Source organism: Erythrolamprus reginae, chromosome 2, assembly GCF_031021105.1.
Source record: "Erythrolamprus reginae isolate rEryReg1 chromosome 2, rEryReg1.hap1, whole genome shotgun sequence".
Taxonomy (NCBI): domain Eukaryota; kingdom Metazoa; phylum Chordata; class Lepidosauria; order Squamata; family Dipsadidae; genus Erythrolamprus; species Erythrolamprus reginae.
In genome coordinates this window covers 136,165,833-136,181,017 of record NC_091951.1, presented here as the reverse complement: position 1 = coordinate 136,181,017, position 15,185 = coordinate 136,165,833, and the positions used below count along the sequence as shown (strand labels likewise).

The following is a 15,185-nucleotide window of genomic DNA, read 5'->3' as shown; positions in this document are numbered from 1 at the left end:
CATTGAGACTTTTAAATACTTTAAATCTTACGGATCTTCCTTGCAGCTTTAACCTTTAAGTAGCGAGTAACTTCATTCTGCCCAAAGTTTTGTCATTTTCAAATGTTATTGTGGCCTCTGGAAAGGACAGGAAGATTGATGGGGATGTGGTGGTGTTCACGCCAGAGGCACTTTCATTACATTGCCATCAGGTAATAACCTGCATAATTACAATAGCAGGATCTTTATCAGCCTTTAAGAGGTTTACACAAAACTTACCAAAGGAGGCAGGGAAAACTAGACTTTAAAGAGTCTTAATATAAACCTCTAGTACAGTGGCTCAGGGACTAGTGATGGTTCTGTAGAGAAATTTTTCCGTGGACTGAAGGGGTGTGTGGTTTTGTATGTTTGTGCGGCCCAGTTTCTGGCATGATGTAGTCCAGTGATGGCAAACCTATGGCACGGGTGCCACAGGTGGCATGCAGAGCCACATCTGCCGGCATGTGAGCCATTGCCCTAGCTCAGTTCCACCATGCATGTGCATACCAGTCAGCTGATTTTCGGCTCACATGGAGGCTCTGGGAGGGCATTTTCTGCTTCCGGAGGGCCTCCAGGAGGATGAGGGAGGACGTTTTTGCCCTCCCCAGGTTCCAGGGAAGCCTCTGGGCCTGAGGAGAGTGAAAAACAGGCCTCCTGGGCCTACCAGAAGTTGGGAAATGGACTGTTTCTGGCCTCCAGAGGAGCTCCGGTGGGACAGGGGAGGCAATTTTTGCACTCCCCAGGCATTTTGGGTGTGGGCAGTAATGGGCAGCCAAAATGTTTACTGCCACACTGTGGGTGTGGCTTATTTTGTGGGTGTGGCTTGATGGCCATGTGACTGGGTAGGAGTAGCTTGCCGGCCATGTGACCAGGTGGGAGTGGCTTGAACGATCATCATCGTTCAAGTGAACTGTTTAGTCCTCAACTTACAACCTCACCAGTGTTGCTCACTGGTGTGACAATTTGCCTCGCATTTCCTGCGCTCTCCTTCCTGGGTCACTCCCTGCCTCAGGCTGAGTAGCTAGGTGAACGGGTACCAATCAGCTGTTGGGAAAAGACGGGGGAGGAAATGGGCCCCTTGCAACTCCTGCCGGTGCTGGTCTCCCTGCCGCTTTCCAAGGAGGAGGAGGATGGGAGAATGGGATGGTCAGCTGGAGCTGGGCACACAGCTTTCATTTATGTTGTGAGCTGGCCCGAGTCCTCGGAAAGGGATGGCATACAAATCCAATAAATAAATAAATAAATTTCCACTGGTAGAACTGCATTCCACCCTGTCCTGCCTGCTGCCCACCCCTTGGTGTGGACACTCATGCAGACACGATAGTGTGCACGCATGCGCTTTCGGCACCCGAGGGAAAAAAAGGTTCGCCATCATTCATGTAGTCCATAATCCAGGGGTTGAGGACTCCTACTCTTGTAGTCTTGGGGCAATACAGTTGTATTGCCCCAAGACTACGAGAGTAGGAGTGCTCATACTCTATAAGAATACCCATCAGGCTTAGGTGCTTTTCCTATTTTCACATATTTAGCATTGTTTCTTGAAGAGAGAAATTAATGAATTAAATACATATAGTTTGATTGTGTTTAAACTCTGGAATAGCAAATAAAATAAAACCTGATTTTAAGAACCCTTGAGTTTTAAAACTATATCCTCATACTGGAGTAGGTCATTTATATCCAAGTCGGCTATAGCAGTTTTAGAGTTAGCCTATTGCCCCCAACAATCTGAGTCCCCATTTTATTCAACTTGGAAGGATGGAAGACTGAGTCAACCCTGAGCCTGGTGAGATTTGATCTGCCAAATTGTAGTCAGCAGAAGTAGCCTGCAGTACTGTATTCTAACCACTGTGCCACCTATATAAGAAGTTAGCCTTTGGAACATCAGCACTACTAGAGCAATAATACGACAAAGAACATTTTAGAGCTTTTATTTGTAATGAAAAGATTCTACAGACATATACTCTCCCCCACCCGAACCCCTGCATCACTGCATGCCAGATTTCTGTCCAATAGAAAAATAAAAAGGCAGAGGTCTGCCTAGATGAACCAATCGCTTTACAAAATGTATAATTTACAGCAATAAACCTATATTGACTAATAAAATAAAAACAAAGTTTAAAGAACAAACTTTAAAAGGAAACAGCTTCTTACAACTCCCAGGATGGAAGGATGACCTAAAATTAGACAAGGCATACTAACGGAATAAAACAAGATATTTTTTTTGTTAAGAAAAAGCACCAGACTCTAAATATTGCTATTTAAACAGTATAGTTATAGGAATACACTGAAATGGTTCATGGGCAGGACTGCAAGCTTTCCCTTTCTTTAAGTCTGTACCTAGGTAGTATTTATAGAGATTCAACTTGTGTTTTTTCTGCACTAATCCCTTCTTGGAAGGTAACCATTAAGCAAAGCTATATCTGATGAGCTTTAGGTGCGGCCACAATGGAAGGGGAAGCTGTTACTAGCTGTCATAGGACTCAAGCCTTAACCAAAAGTCCACATTCAGAGCTATTACCTCATTCAATTCTCAAGATGGGCCTGCATCCTCATTGTAAGCAAAAGATATCCAATCTACCAGAAATTTAAAACATCCTCCCTGCAGCATGAAATAAGCTTTTAACATGGCACATTTACAAGGCTACACAAATGCCACGCGTCGTGTAAAATGCAAGAGGAGTGGTGACCAAGTAGTGGTGAAGAGCACTTCTCCAGGAGACTTGTTTTACAACAGCCCCCAGCAGTGTGTAGTGAAAGAAAAGTCAGGTAAGTTTAGATTTACTGAGAAAAGTCCATCTTTGGCTGACCCGTGCCACATTCATCTGGCTTTAGAGGCAAAAAGCTCAGTGAAGGAGGACTCTTGAGCAGCAGGAAATTACTTTCAGAAATATGGACGGAGGCTGGAATTCCCAAACAGACACCACTGCACAGAGAATAAGAGCTCAAACGGAACCCTCCCTTTTGGCTAAACTCAAAGCACACATGCACTAAACAGTTTTTCCAGATCACAATCTGTAAGACCACTCTTCTGTATCAAAGCAACAAGGGCTGGGTTCGGCTCAGGTGACCCCGACGAGTATTGGTGGCCAATCGTTGCTGCGCCAAGAAGGATTGGACCGTTGGAGGATTGGATGATCGCTTTTCTGTAGCTCGTTGGTGCAGCGTTAGGCCCTATAACAGGGGAAAAGAATTGACTTGCACTGTCATGCACTTGGATAACAATTCTCTAACATTCTTTTGAATTGAAGAAAATGTTAAATACATCGCACAGCCCAGGTGTTTAATAATATTCAGTGCTGCTGAAAGCTAGACCGGAATCAGCATGTAACAATGTATAAGCTCCTTACACTGCGGAAGGGCCAATTAAATGTTAACTGTTCAACTGGCATCTAAGTTAAATAGTTATAGTGATAGCACTTAGATACTGCTTCACAGTGCTTCATAGCTCTCTCTAAGCAGTTTACAGAGTCAGCAGATTGCCTCCAACAATCGGAGTCCTCATTTTACATCAAGAAAAACAAATTTATTTTCACATGAGCTCAAATCTCCCAAAAATGGAAAATCATACAAGTTCCCTTTGATTTTAAGATTTGTCTCTCAGAATTGCCTGTTGCTTGCAAACTAAGTCATTATTTTTTAAATCCCTCCCTAATTGCTATACATGTATGATAGAATTTACACTTTAGAAATGACAAGAGGTTAGGAGAACTCTTGATCTTATTAAATGTAATGTTCTCTTTCAAGTTAATAATATCCTACATACCCCCATAACGTCAAAATAATGTAACTTTCCTTTACATTTTTCGTCGAGCAAACTCTGGATTGGCTAGCTAGGAGATCACTAAAAATTCTGGGATAGTAATCTGAGTGTCAATGAAAACATGAGGATAAACTGCTTCTATGCAGTGAGTGTTTTGAGTCTATTGCTGCTGCTACTAGATATCATTCAGGCTCTTGCTGTTTCTCAAACCCAGGTCAAACTCACCATATTATACCAGGCAGTGATGATGAGTTTTTCTTCTTGCTCCTGCTGAGATTTTGTCTTCTCAAAATCAGACTAATCAAATGAGAGAAACAGAAAGAGAATAGAATAGAATACAATCCCTTCCACACCAAAGAATGTCAGGGCAGCTGGGAACATTATAGATAAGCTTAAATAAAACAAACCCTTCAAATGTTATAAAACACTTTCCCAAATGGTGTGCCCTAAACAGATGGAAACTCTTTTTAACTCCCTGGTATAACTAAGTGAGACTCACAGGATGAAGGGCACCTATACATACCTCTCTTCTTTCAGCAACTGCAGGGGGATTCAAGTCCATCAGATCTTTTAAGACGGCTCCCTTCAAAGCAAGCTTTTCAGTTAAAAAATAATTCCCCCAAAATGCCTGATCAAAACAAAAATGTCAGAAAATTGAATGCATCCCAAACGAATTTCTTTTTGCCCTTAGTCTCTCAAGGAATCCTCAGATTTATGCAGAAGCTCAGGGTTCCAAAGGAAGACAGTTTTGAAAAATACTGCTTTAAAGCACCCCTTTGGCCTTCAATTTAAGTAGTTGCAGTACTTTCTCTCACAATATTCTACCAAGCTCAATTCAGGAAGGGGAGAAAAGGGAAGAAAAAAATGATCCCCCGATGTCATAAAAACGCTGAAGATGATTGGGAAAGACTATATCCAAAGCAACAGAAGAATGACTCTAATACAAAGTGGGCCTCTGAAAACAGCAGGATAGGGCGAAGGGGGGAAAAAAACAACCCATGAGAAACAGAGAAAAAACAAAAGAACCAGCAAAGCAGACTGAGAAGGGATTATACGCTTCACATGCCCTGATCACGTGTGTGTGTGTGTGTTTGTATGTGGAGTGGGGGGAGGCAGTCCCAACATTTGTGATTGCCTCAAAGAATGTGGGCTGTTCAGGATCCCATCGATCAAAAACTCTGATCAACTTAAATTTATTCCTGAGCACAATTAAATTTGAGAAAGTGAATAGTCACAGTAAAAAAGCCAAACTAAACCAAATCCCTGATTGACCAACAGAATGTTAGCAGAGTTTTCGTCAGATCCTGGTCTGCATTTTTAAAAGTCTTCATCATTCCAGACAGTGCTATTTGGCTTGGTTCAACTAGTTTCTAATGAAGAGGTCCTTAGTACATAGTCATATACAGTGCATATATTAATCTGTTGCTATACTAAGGCATTTTAAGACCAGCTTAAACAAATGGGTGTGATGGAAAGCACATTTCTTCAATTTTGCAGCAGATTCCTACTCTGCCAATTAAAAAAGAAGAAGCTTACTAGAAAAAGCAGTTTCATGAACTATAAAGAAGACAGCGAGACAAGTCACACAGATTTAAAAGAATTAACAGTCTGGTAAGACATCTGCAATAGACCTCTGTTACTTTCATAGTCACATCAGGCTCATTGCTTCAGGGAAGTGAGACTGGGAAGTTCACAGGGCAGAAAGGAGTCACTGTGTGCTATACACATGCCCAGAGGGAGTCAAGTGAGATGGACAAAACAACTTTCTCTATGGAAAGTTCAAACATTATACTATCCATGACTAAAACATTGGTGCTGCAACCCAACAGGACCGACACAGACTTCAGAGGACAATCCAGAACTGCAGAAAAAGCAATTGCTGCCAACCTGCCTTCCATTGAGGACCTGTATACTGCACAAGTCAAAAAGAGGGCGGGGAAAATATTTACTGACCCTTCACATCCTGGACACAAACTGTTTCAACTCCTACCCTCAAAATGTCGCTACAGAGCACTGCACACCAAGACAACTAGACAAAAGAACAGATTTTTTCTGAACGCCATCACTCTACTAAACAAATAATTCCCTCAACACTGTCAGACTTTCTACTAAATCTGCACTTCTATTCTACTAGTTTTTCTTATCATTCCTATCACCCATTTCCTCCCATGTTGACTGTATAACTTGTTGCTTATATCCTAAGATTTTTATTAATATTGCTTCTTCATTGCTTATTTGACCCCTATGACAATCATTAAGTGTCGTACCACATGATTCTTGACAAATGTATATTTTATTTTATGTACGCTGAGAGCATATGCACCAAGACAAATTCCTTGTGTGTCCAATCACACTTTGCCAATAAAAATTCTATTCTATTCTATTTAATAAATCCATTCTCAATACTATCCATAACTACCACGTTGTAGTTGTGGATAGTATAATGTTTGATCTTTCCATATAAAATTATTACTGTAAATTACCACAGGAGGCCAGGAAGAAAAAGCTATGCAATTTCTAAAATGTTTAGGTAATTTAAGTATGCAACCTGATGCAGTTCTCTGAACAAAACACTCTTTCTATGCAATATGAGATTGGTGTACTCAGCAAATCATGGTTTATTTATTCGCATGTCATACTAAGCCAGGAGTCTGCAACCTTAAACATTAAAAGAGCCATTTGGAACAGTTTCCCACAGAAGACACAAAACCTGGGTGGGCGTGGCTAACTCAAAGTCACTCCCACCCAGTCACATGAGCCCCCAGCCATATCTACACAGATTTTGTGGCTCCCCATGTCTTCTGTGGGAAATGGATCTCTCTCTCTCTCTCTCTCTCCCTCCCTCCCTCTCATTTGTTTTTCCTCTCCTTCTCTTCCTGTTTCCTTTATTCCTTTCTCTCTTCCTTCTCTCCCTTTAGTTTCCCTCTTTTCCCTCCCTCATTCTCTCCCTCCAGTCCTTTCCCCCTTCTCTCTCAATTATTACTCTTTTTCCTCTCCCTCCATCATTCATTTCTCTCTCTCCCCCCCACCCTTCTCTCTGTGTCTCTTCTTTCTCTTTCTCTCTCTCTCTCGGAAAGCTGAGGCTAGGCTGACCTGGCGAGCTCTCCTTGGGGCTCTTTGCTACTCCTTTTCCTTCTTCTTAGCAACTTTTTAGGGATCTGGGCTGGCTGAGAAGCGAGTATGAGCTGCAGTGGTGGCTTTGCTGAAGACAACCTTTCTCTTCCTCCTTCTGCTCGCACGATGCCTTGGCTGGCTGTGGTGGGGCCAGGAGGGTGTGCATGAGTAAGGATAACCTCAAGTGACCAGAGCTGGTGGCGGTGTTGATTGAAAAGTGTCCTCCAGATGACTTTAAAATCTTGCACAGGGGACTTTCACCACCCAGAGGATGCTTATCAATCGACTCCACTGGAGAAATAAAGAAGTTCAGGGCAGTGTGAAAAGGGGATTGGCCCCACCAAACCTCGTATGCCAATCCCGGGGATCAGCCTTGGAGAAAGCCAGAGCACGCTCACCAAAGAGGCTCGTCTGTCAGCCAGTCAACCCACCCACTCCACGGGGCTTCACTGCACTTTGGCCGAGCCCAGCCACTCGCTTGAGGGTATCTCCAGCTCGTGTGCGTCTTCCTGGCCCTGTAACAGCAAGCCAGGGGTTGTGTGAGGAGGAGGAGGAAGGTTGTCTTTGGTGAAGCCGCCACAGCAGCTTGTTCTCACTCGTCAGCTGCAGACCTGTCCCCTTTCCATCTTACCCTCCTCCCGGATCCCATTCCCACCCTGTTAGACCCTGTGTCAGTGAGGTTGGTTTTGGCCACAGACAGTTTGGTCAGTGTCTTGGGCCAGAGGGGTTGCTTGACCAGGTCGGCAGGGAGCCACAGGGGAGGGGTCAAAGAGCCACAGGCAGCTCGAGAGTCATGGGTTACCGACACCCATACTAAGCCAAGACTGAAAAAAATATTAACATTTAGTGCAGAATATGAATGTAGTCAATGTATACGGAAGGCTGCAATTATGATCCTTAATCAGGGTTGGCCATCCGAGTCCAGAAGACACAAGCCCTCAAGTCCTTCCTTTGTGATAGCTGAGGACACCATTTACCCCACTTCCAGAAAACTAGTTATATAGCTAACCTGAATAAAAATTAATAAAAAGTAGTGTGAACTATTTCACACCACTGAATTACATATCAGTAAGTATGATGTATCTTGAAACAATTAAAGGTTTCTCGCTAACTTTTTATCAAATCTAGGAAACAATCCCATAAGTCCTGGTCCCACTGATCATATATCACCCATCACACCACCCATCCAAAAATATTTAAATGGGATCCCAGCCAAGGAAAAGTTGCTTACCCTGTCCTTAACAAAGGAAGAGAGCCTCACCTCTAGGTGGCTTATTTTCTTATCTTTTTCTTGCAGCTGGTTTTTCAATGCCTGAATCTCCAAAGGAACTACGTGAGGCTGTTGCTTGGGGTCTAGCTTCTTGATGACCTGTGGAAGAAGTGAAACCTCTGCCATCATTATTAAATCTCTGAGAACGTGGAGGAGATACTAGAAAAGCTCAGAAACAATATTCCTGATCTGAATCGCCATCATTACCAAACAGCATATTCACAAAGTTATTGGCCTGGTTCATATATGTGCTAACTCATGATTAGTAGGTGGGGTTTTTTGTTGTTGTTTGACTTAGAATCCTGACACACATATACTATTACTTGTCTAAGTTTTTTTTTAAAAACTCATGGACCTGCAAGATCAAAGCAACCTGAAAATAGAGCACCCTACTGCCTTTTCTTACTCTTTTTCCCCATCCCTAGCAATCATATAATTCTCCCTAACTCTTTAATAAGTACAAGACAAATTGAGAAATCTCCTTTCCCCCTCAGAAAAATGCACACAGGTAAGAAAGATAAAAACTCTCAAGTGCCTTAAAAAAAACACCCTACAGAGTAAATGGTCCTTTACTGCTCTTAGGACATTGGGGATACCACACTAAGATAATGACAAAAGAAACAGGAGATAAACAAACCAAGAATTAGTCAGGCAATTCAGAACTACTTTGCTTAACTAAAAGACAGCCTCTTATGACGTTAACAAATCTTAACTGAAATATATCTTGCTTTGGTAATAGAGATGAAGCCAGCAAGTCCCCGAGATTTAATAAATACAGTGATACCTTGTCTTACAAACTTAATTGGTTCCGGGATGAGGTTCGTAAGGTGAAAAGTTTGTAAGACAAAACAGTGTTTCCCACAGGAATCAATGGAAAAGCGATTAATGCGTGCAAGCCCAAAATTCACCCCTTTTGCCAGCCGAAGCGCCCGTTTTTGTGCTGCTGGGATTCCCCTGAGGCTCCCCTCCATAGGAAACCCCACCTCTGGACTTCTGTGTTTTTGCGATGCTGCAGGGGAATCCCAGCAGGGGAATCTCAGTATCGCAAAAATGAGCACTTCACTGGCAATGGAAGTCCGGAGGTGGTGTTTCCCATGGAGGGGAGCCTCAGGGGAATCCCAGCAGCACAAAAACGGGTGCTTCGCTGGCAACGGAAGTCCGGAGGTGGGCCATCCCAGCGGCGGCAGTGGGTTTGTAAGGTGAAAATAGTTTGTAAGAAGAGGCAAAAAAATCTTAAACCTCGGGTTTGTATCTCGAAAAGTTTGTATGACGAGGCGTTTGTAAGACGAGGTGTCACTGTACAGTGTTTATTATCTTCAAATGTAACAGGGCATGTACAAAGACCTTGCTTACTGTGCAGGCTTTATCCATGTAGCGCTTATACCGCTCCTCCATTACTCTCATATCTTCATCCTTTTTCTTCAATGTCTGCTGAAGTTCATCAATTTTCCTGGCAGCTGTTGAAAAAGAGAAGGTGCGTTGGTTTTACCTGATACGCCTCTTCTCGTACGAAAGACAAGATAGCATCTAGGCATGGGAATAATGAGTAAAAAAAGACTCTGTCCTATTGGATGAACGGAAAACGACAACCCATGCCTAGATGCTAGCTCCAGCCTCTATGGAGAAGAGATGCGATTATCTATAGTTTCCTGCTTGGAAGTTTGTGGTGAGATAGGAAAGAGAGACATTTGTGTTCCAGATGTCAGGACTTTCAGGTATCTCAACTGAGAATTTCATCCCAGTTATAGAGCACCTCTTTTCATGCTACAGTCCAGAAAGATTAAGCCAATCTTTTCTGCATTTAAAACAGTGGGACCAACTTTCAATCACTTACTGCTGCTGTCTACTTTGGGCTCCAGCTCATCAATGCATTCCTTCTTCTTCTGAAGCTCTGCATGGGCCTCGTGCAATTTCTCTCTGGTTAGAGGATGAAACAAATGGGAATTTGTTACACAACTTGGTTTTGAGAATGACAGCCAGCAAGTCAAGAGACTCTGCTTTGGAAATGTATTTCAATCAGTAATGACTCAAACAGTACTGCTAGAGGCTTTACTACAATCCTACTATGTACTTAAGCTTTATAGAGAATTCTTTTTCCAACCCCACTTTAAAACACAGAATAGAATCACTTACAGGTGCTCTTCCAGTTTCTTCTGCAATAGGGAAGACTAAAGAGAAAAAAAGAGAACGAGTGCTCAGATTTGTGTTCATGCTGAGAAAGCCAGACTGGAACAATTTACCATTTTCTCGTTGCTCATTAGAAGGAGTAGTGCCACCCTCAGCATATATGGCATCAGAGGTTAAAATCTATGTACTTCCATAGTGTTCAGGAAACGTGTTGTATATATTCACTGGCTTTGAAAGATTTACCTTGATTGGATGTTGGCAAGACTAGGTGTAAGTACAGATTTATGAGCCAAACAAAAAAAAAAAAAAAAGGATGGGATGCTCCAAAATTCAATTATGTTATTGAAGACAAAGCTGAAGAGTTCCATTCAGTTCCACAGACATCAGATCCTTTAAGCGGCAGTACAAAAGCCAACAGACAGAATTTGCAATGTGAATGAATATATTCTGTTGTTCAACACAGAATTCCTGTAAGTACCTGAAATAGTTACTAACTGGGTAAGGGAAGCTGCAACTCCTCAAAGATATTTTATCATACATATAGTAATATATTGGTACCTTTTAGATTATCAGTGTGTAAACTGGAACAACTAATTTACATTTATTGTTCAGGACATTCAGATTTTGTCTCTCTCTTGGAAGCCCAAGTTAACACTTATTGGAGTCTCCTTTTAACTTCATAAAGCCATGATTGTATAATAAGTCTAGGCTGAGTTCAAAGATGTGTAAGGAGCAAACAAGCCAAATATCTTTCTAATCCCATTTCAAACATTAAGTTCCTAATAACTTTAAGCAGACCATATAAGTGCTTAGTATGGACCCAAATAACTACCCCTTGTTAAGACACACACACACACACAAATAACCTCTGGCAGAACAAAAACAACAGTTCATTTTAAGAACAAAGTACAGATTATGGGAGCAAATATGGAATATGCAAGTACTTACAATGGCCTAGGCAGGACAGCCAGCAAGTCAGAGGGGAGAAAGAGAGGGCTATTAGTAAAGTTGTTTGGGTATCTGGGGACCCAGGCAAAAAACAGATCTGCCAAAGGGATCATGCTGGATTCCAAGACAAGATAGGGGAAAAGGACAGCAAGGATATCAACACAATATCCAGGCAGGTATAATCCTAGCTAAATAGCACTCTTTGTCCAATGGGGCCACTTGAAACTACAGTTTAAATAACTTTAAAATTGTATAAGCCAGCCTTCTATATGTCACGGATCGCGGCCATATGTAATCAGGAGAAGAAAAAAAACCCCTATGTCATCTATTTTAAAAAAAACCATGGAAAGTATCCACAATTTTAAGATTTAGATTTCCATTTGTTCTGAGGCACCTGGCAGAGATAAACAGGAAATATACAGTTGCCCCAAACCTATATTTCAAAATTCAACCCAGAATCAGTTGATGGATTATGGGACACACTTTAAAAAAATAGATGGTATATGGATGATGCCAATCTCATTACTACTAATTCTGTAGGGAATTCAGCACTGATGCAGGGAATGGATGGAATATCAACGTCTATGAATTTTTTCTTGAACAGCCTTCTGCAAGGCCCACTTAAGATGTTCTAAGCCCAATTTTCAGAGAAACTCACATCTTCTGCTTTGCTTCCTTGTTCTTGGAGTGTACGCTGCAGCTCGTCCACTTGAGCCTTAAGATCAAAGATCTGTTGCTGGCTCAGCCTAGACAGAAAAATCAAGATATCATGCTGAGAAAGCCCAGTAATGTAAAAGCATCAAAACCATCTTCTTCTTTTGCATTTTAAGTTTTTGGTTCTGTGCCCACTTTCCAGAAAGAAGCCTTCTTGCATATATTAAGCCTCTCTGACTGCATTTCCAATAGCAAGGTAACTTTTATCAAATTCAGACGAAATCTTCACATATTATGGCAAAAGCATGGCTCACTTAACCATACCATATTGAACAAATAATTTTGTACATCATATTTAGGCCAAAACTAAACCAATCATGGGAAGATGACTGAACCTCAAATGATCCTATAACTGGTTAAATGTCAGACCTGAAAAAAACTCAATTCAATTCCCAATCCTCAGTTTTGTGCAACCAGAAGATTGCCCAAGTAAAGTTTGAATGCTCCACTATTTTATGATAGTAAATTCTTCTTTCATCCAAGAAGAATTTACTATCATGAAATAGTGGAGCTTTCAAACTTCCATGATTCATGGTGGTTTCTGAAACTGCTAAGATCTTTTATCAAGCCTTCTCCCAGCTGCAGAAAACTACCAAAGCAGCCCTGTGCAACTCAGGACTTTAGTTCCTCTATCTAGTCTGCAATTATAAACATTCATATTCTTAAGTTACAAAAGCACTGCTGCATTGCTTAGAAATCTTTTGAGATCTTGAATTATAAGGCATTATATGCAAAGGCATTATAATTCATGGAGCACATGCACCAATGACAAATTCCTTATGTGTCCAATCACAGTTGGTCAATAAATAATTCTATTCTATTCTATTCCATTCTATTCTATTCTATTGTTATAATTCTATGTAATTCCCAGCTGCATTTTTTTTTGAGTTTGTGGTGTATGGATGAGAGCAGGGTGAATGAAAGAAACAAAATAGCCAAGGCTGTTTACCATTTCTTAATGACTCCCATGCAGAGAAAATCGTCAATTGCTATTTAAAAAAATGTAAGTAGTATAAGGTAATTCACTAACAGTATGTTCATACTGCATCAGGCACAGGATGCTTGAGCTCAAGACCACCCAACCCTTATTTATATATAAACACTAAAACGTTGTTCGGCAGGATTAAAATAATAGCCCAACATCAATGAGCTTCACTAACCAGGACAAAGTAACATCAAACACTATGTTAAAACCGACTGCCAATTTGAGAAAGCTTAACATACGTAATGGAAACCCCCTATATCAGGGCTGTCATACTTGGGGCCCGCGGGCAGGATGCCACACCCAGGCCAGGTTTAGCGAAGGGGAGAAAAGTCACAATACGTCAAGTGACACTGACATGATGCCACAAGTTTGACACCCTTGCCCTATATGGTATGATGGCTTCCCTACAAATAATAAAGAATGAAAATTTCTTCAATCTCTATCCAGGATTAAATAAGCAAAATTAAGATTTCCTTGCAGGGAATGAGAAACTTTCCACCTCTCCTTCATACAGAGAGGGGCGGCATACAAATCTAATAAATAATAATAATAATAATAATAATAATAATAATAATAATAATAATAATAATACCTTTGCTGTGCTTCTAACTGGTTTTTACTGCGGTTTGATTCTTCCAGGAGTCCTTGCAATTCAGCCTGTTGCTGTCGGTAGGATACCTCCTGAGCACATAACATCTTATTCTCGTGCTGCAGCCGTACAATGGTCTCCCTGGGAATAAAAAACAAACAAACCCCAATATCAGGATGACTGAAGAAACAAGACCAGATTGATCTAGAATTCTGGCCCAAGGGAGAAAAATTGAACAATCCTTATTGAACCCTCTTATTCCAGGTTATTGCTTTCAAGGATCCACCTGCTTTCAATTCCTCATGACCTGATGACAGCAGAAAGCAAAATACAGTATATTATTATATTGCTTTCTAAAATGCATTTGAATGCATTCTCATCAAAAGCAACATGAGAAAATATTATTTTACTGAAAGAGTAGTAGATCCTTGGAACAAACTTCCAGCAGACGTGGTAGATAAATCCACAGTAACTGAATTTAAACATGCCTGGGATAAACATATATCCATCCTAAGATAAAATACAGAAAATAGTATAAGGGCAGACTAGATGGACCATGAGGTCTTTTTCTGCCGTCAGACTTCTATGTTTCTATGTTTCTAACTAGCAAAAATTCATACTGTGACAGAGGGCCACGATGACCAAGGAATTAATGACAGACATCCTTGGGATCAACAGGTACTATAATCTTCACTTACTGACTGCTTTGTTTAGGGGCCATTTACAGCTGTGGTGAAAAAGTAATTTTACCACCAATACTTGCATTTACAACCTTGGCAGGTCTGTAAAGTAAAGACGAAGTGGGATCATTTAGTGACTACTTCACTTAACAACAAAGTTGTTGGTTTCAGTTGTGGTCTCTAAACAAGGACCACCTGCCCTAGGTTGGAAAGCAAGTCAGAAAACATCTGCTCCTCATTCACTGCACCAGGAAGAATACATTCAATTCATCTGAACTACATCCCACTGTGAATCCTTCTAGTGCCGCTAATGTACTTCTTTGGCTGATGGGAAAAGCCAATTCTAATGAATTAATAATGTTAAACCTCTAAACCTCACTACGATCTGGAGGCATTTGCTCTTATTTCAAACAAAAAGTCCCCAATTTGGTAAAGTTTATTTTAATATTATCCTTGTTAATAATCATCATTAAAACCATGACCATCAAAAGATACCAGGATGGATTAAACAATCATTCACACACACACAAACACACACACACACACACACACACTTTATATAACAAAAAACCCAGCATTTTACTTTAATTCTGCTGGCATGATTTCAGCCGCTAAATTATCCATTGGTGAAGAAATGTCTTCCAATATAGCATCTGCAATAGAAAGGGAAGAAATATTAGATGTTGCTTTTTAATAAGCATTGGGGAGGGGTATTGTCAATTACCGTTAAAAGTTCAACCTTATACACTTGACCAACATACACTACAGTACATCGATATCTGTGAGGTTACATAGTGTAGCAATGCCAAGACTGCTTTAATGTAGGTTTCTCAGAATGGGCAAGGAGGAGGAAATACAAAGTTCATTTAAGTTGGTCATCTAATACAACATGCAAAGAACTAAATTGCCACATCCGCATGTTAGCAAAACTTGGTTAGCTACCTTGTTCTTGTTGTTTAGTGCAGTGTTTCCCAACCTTG

The 15,185-nt window shown here is 41.0% G+C and overlaps 1 protein-coding gene across 4 annotated transcripts in view; it reads right to left on the bottom strand.

Moving 5' to 3' along the window:
* Window positions 1-1,930: 1,930 nt before the first annotated feature.
* HOOK2 (hook microtubule tethering protein 2) overlaps window positions 1,931-15,185 on the bottom strand; it is a 38,263-nt gene continuing 25,008 nt past the window's right edge. The window contains exons 14-23 of one of the 4 annotated variants that reach the window (XM_070739498.1): window positions 14,789-14,858; window positions 13,529-13,666; window positions 11,896-11,983; window positions 10,296-10,330; window positions 9,997-10,079; window positions 9,507-9,619; window positions 8,154-8,261; window positions 4,302-4,361; window positions 4,004-4,075; window positions 1,931-3,189 (exon numbers count right to left, since the gene is read on the bottom strand). In XM_070739498.1, the coding sequence (XP_070595599.1) occupies window positions 3,052-3,189; window positions 4,004-4,075; window positions 4,302-4,361; window positions 8,154-8,261; window positions 9,507-9,619; window positions 9,997-10,079; window positions 10,296-10,330; window positions 11,896-11,983; window positions 13,529-13,666; window positions 14,789-14,858 (905 nt within the window). In that variant the 3' untranslated portion in view covers window positions 1,931-3,051. The remainder of the gene's footprint in view (window positions 3,190-4,003; window positions 4,076-4,301; window positions 4,362-8,153; window positions 8,262-9,506; window positions 9,620-9,996; window positions 10,080-10,295; window positions 10,331-11,895; window positions 11,984-13,528; window positions 13,667-14,788; window positions 14,859-15,185) is intronic. The other 3 variants (XM_070739499.1, XM_070739500.1, XM_070739502.1) reach the window with 3 other exon arrangements.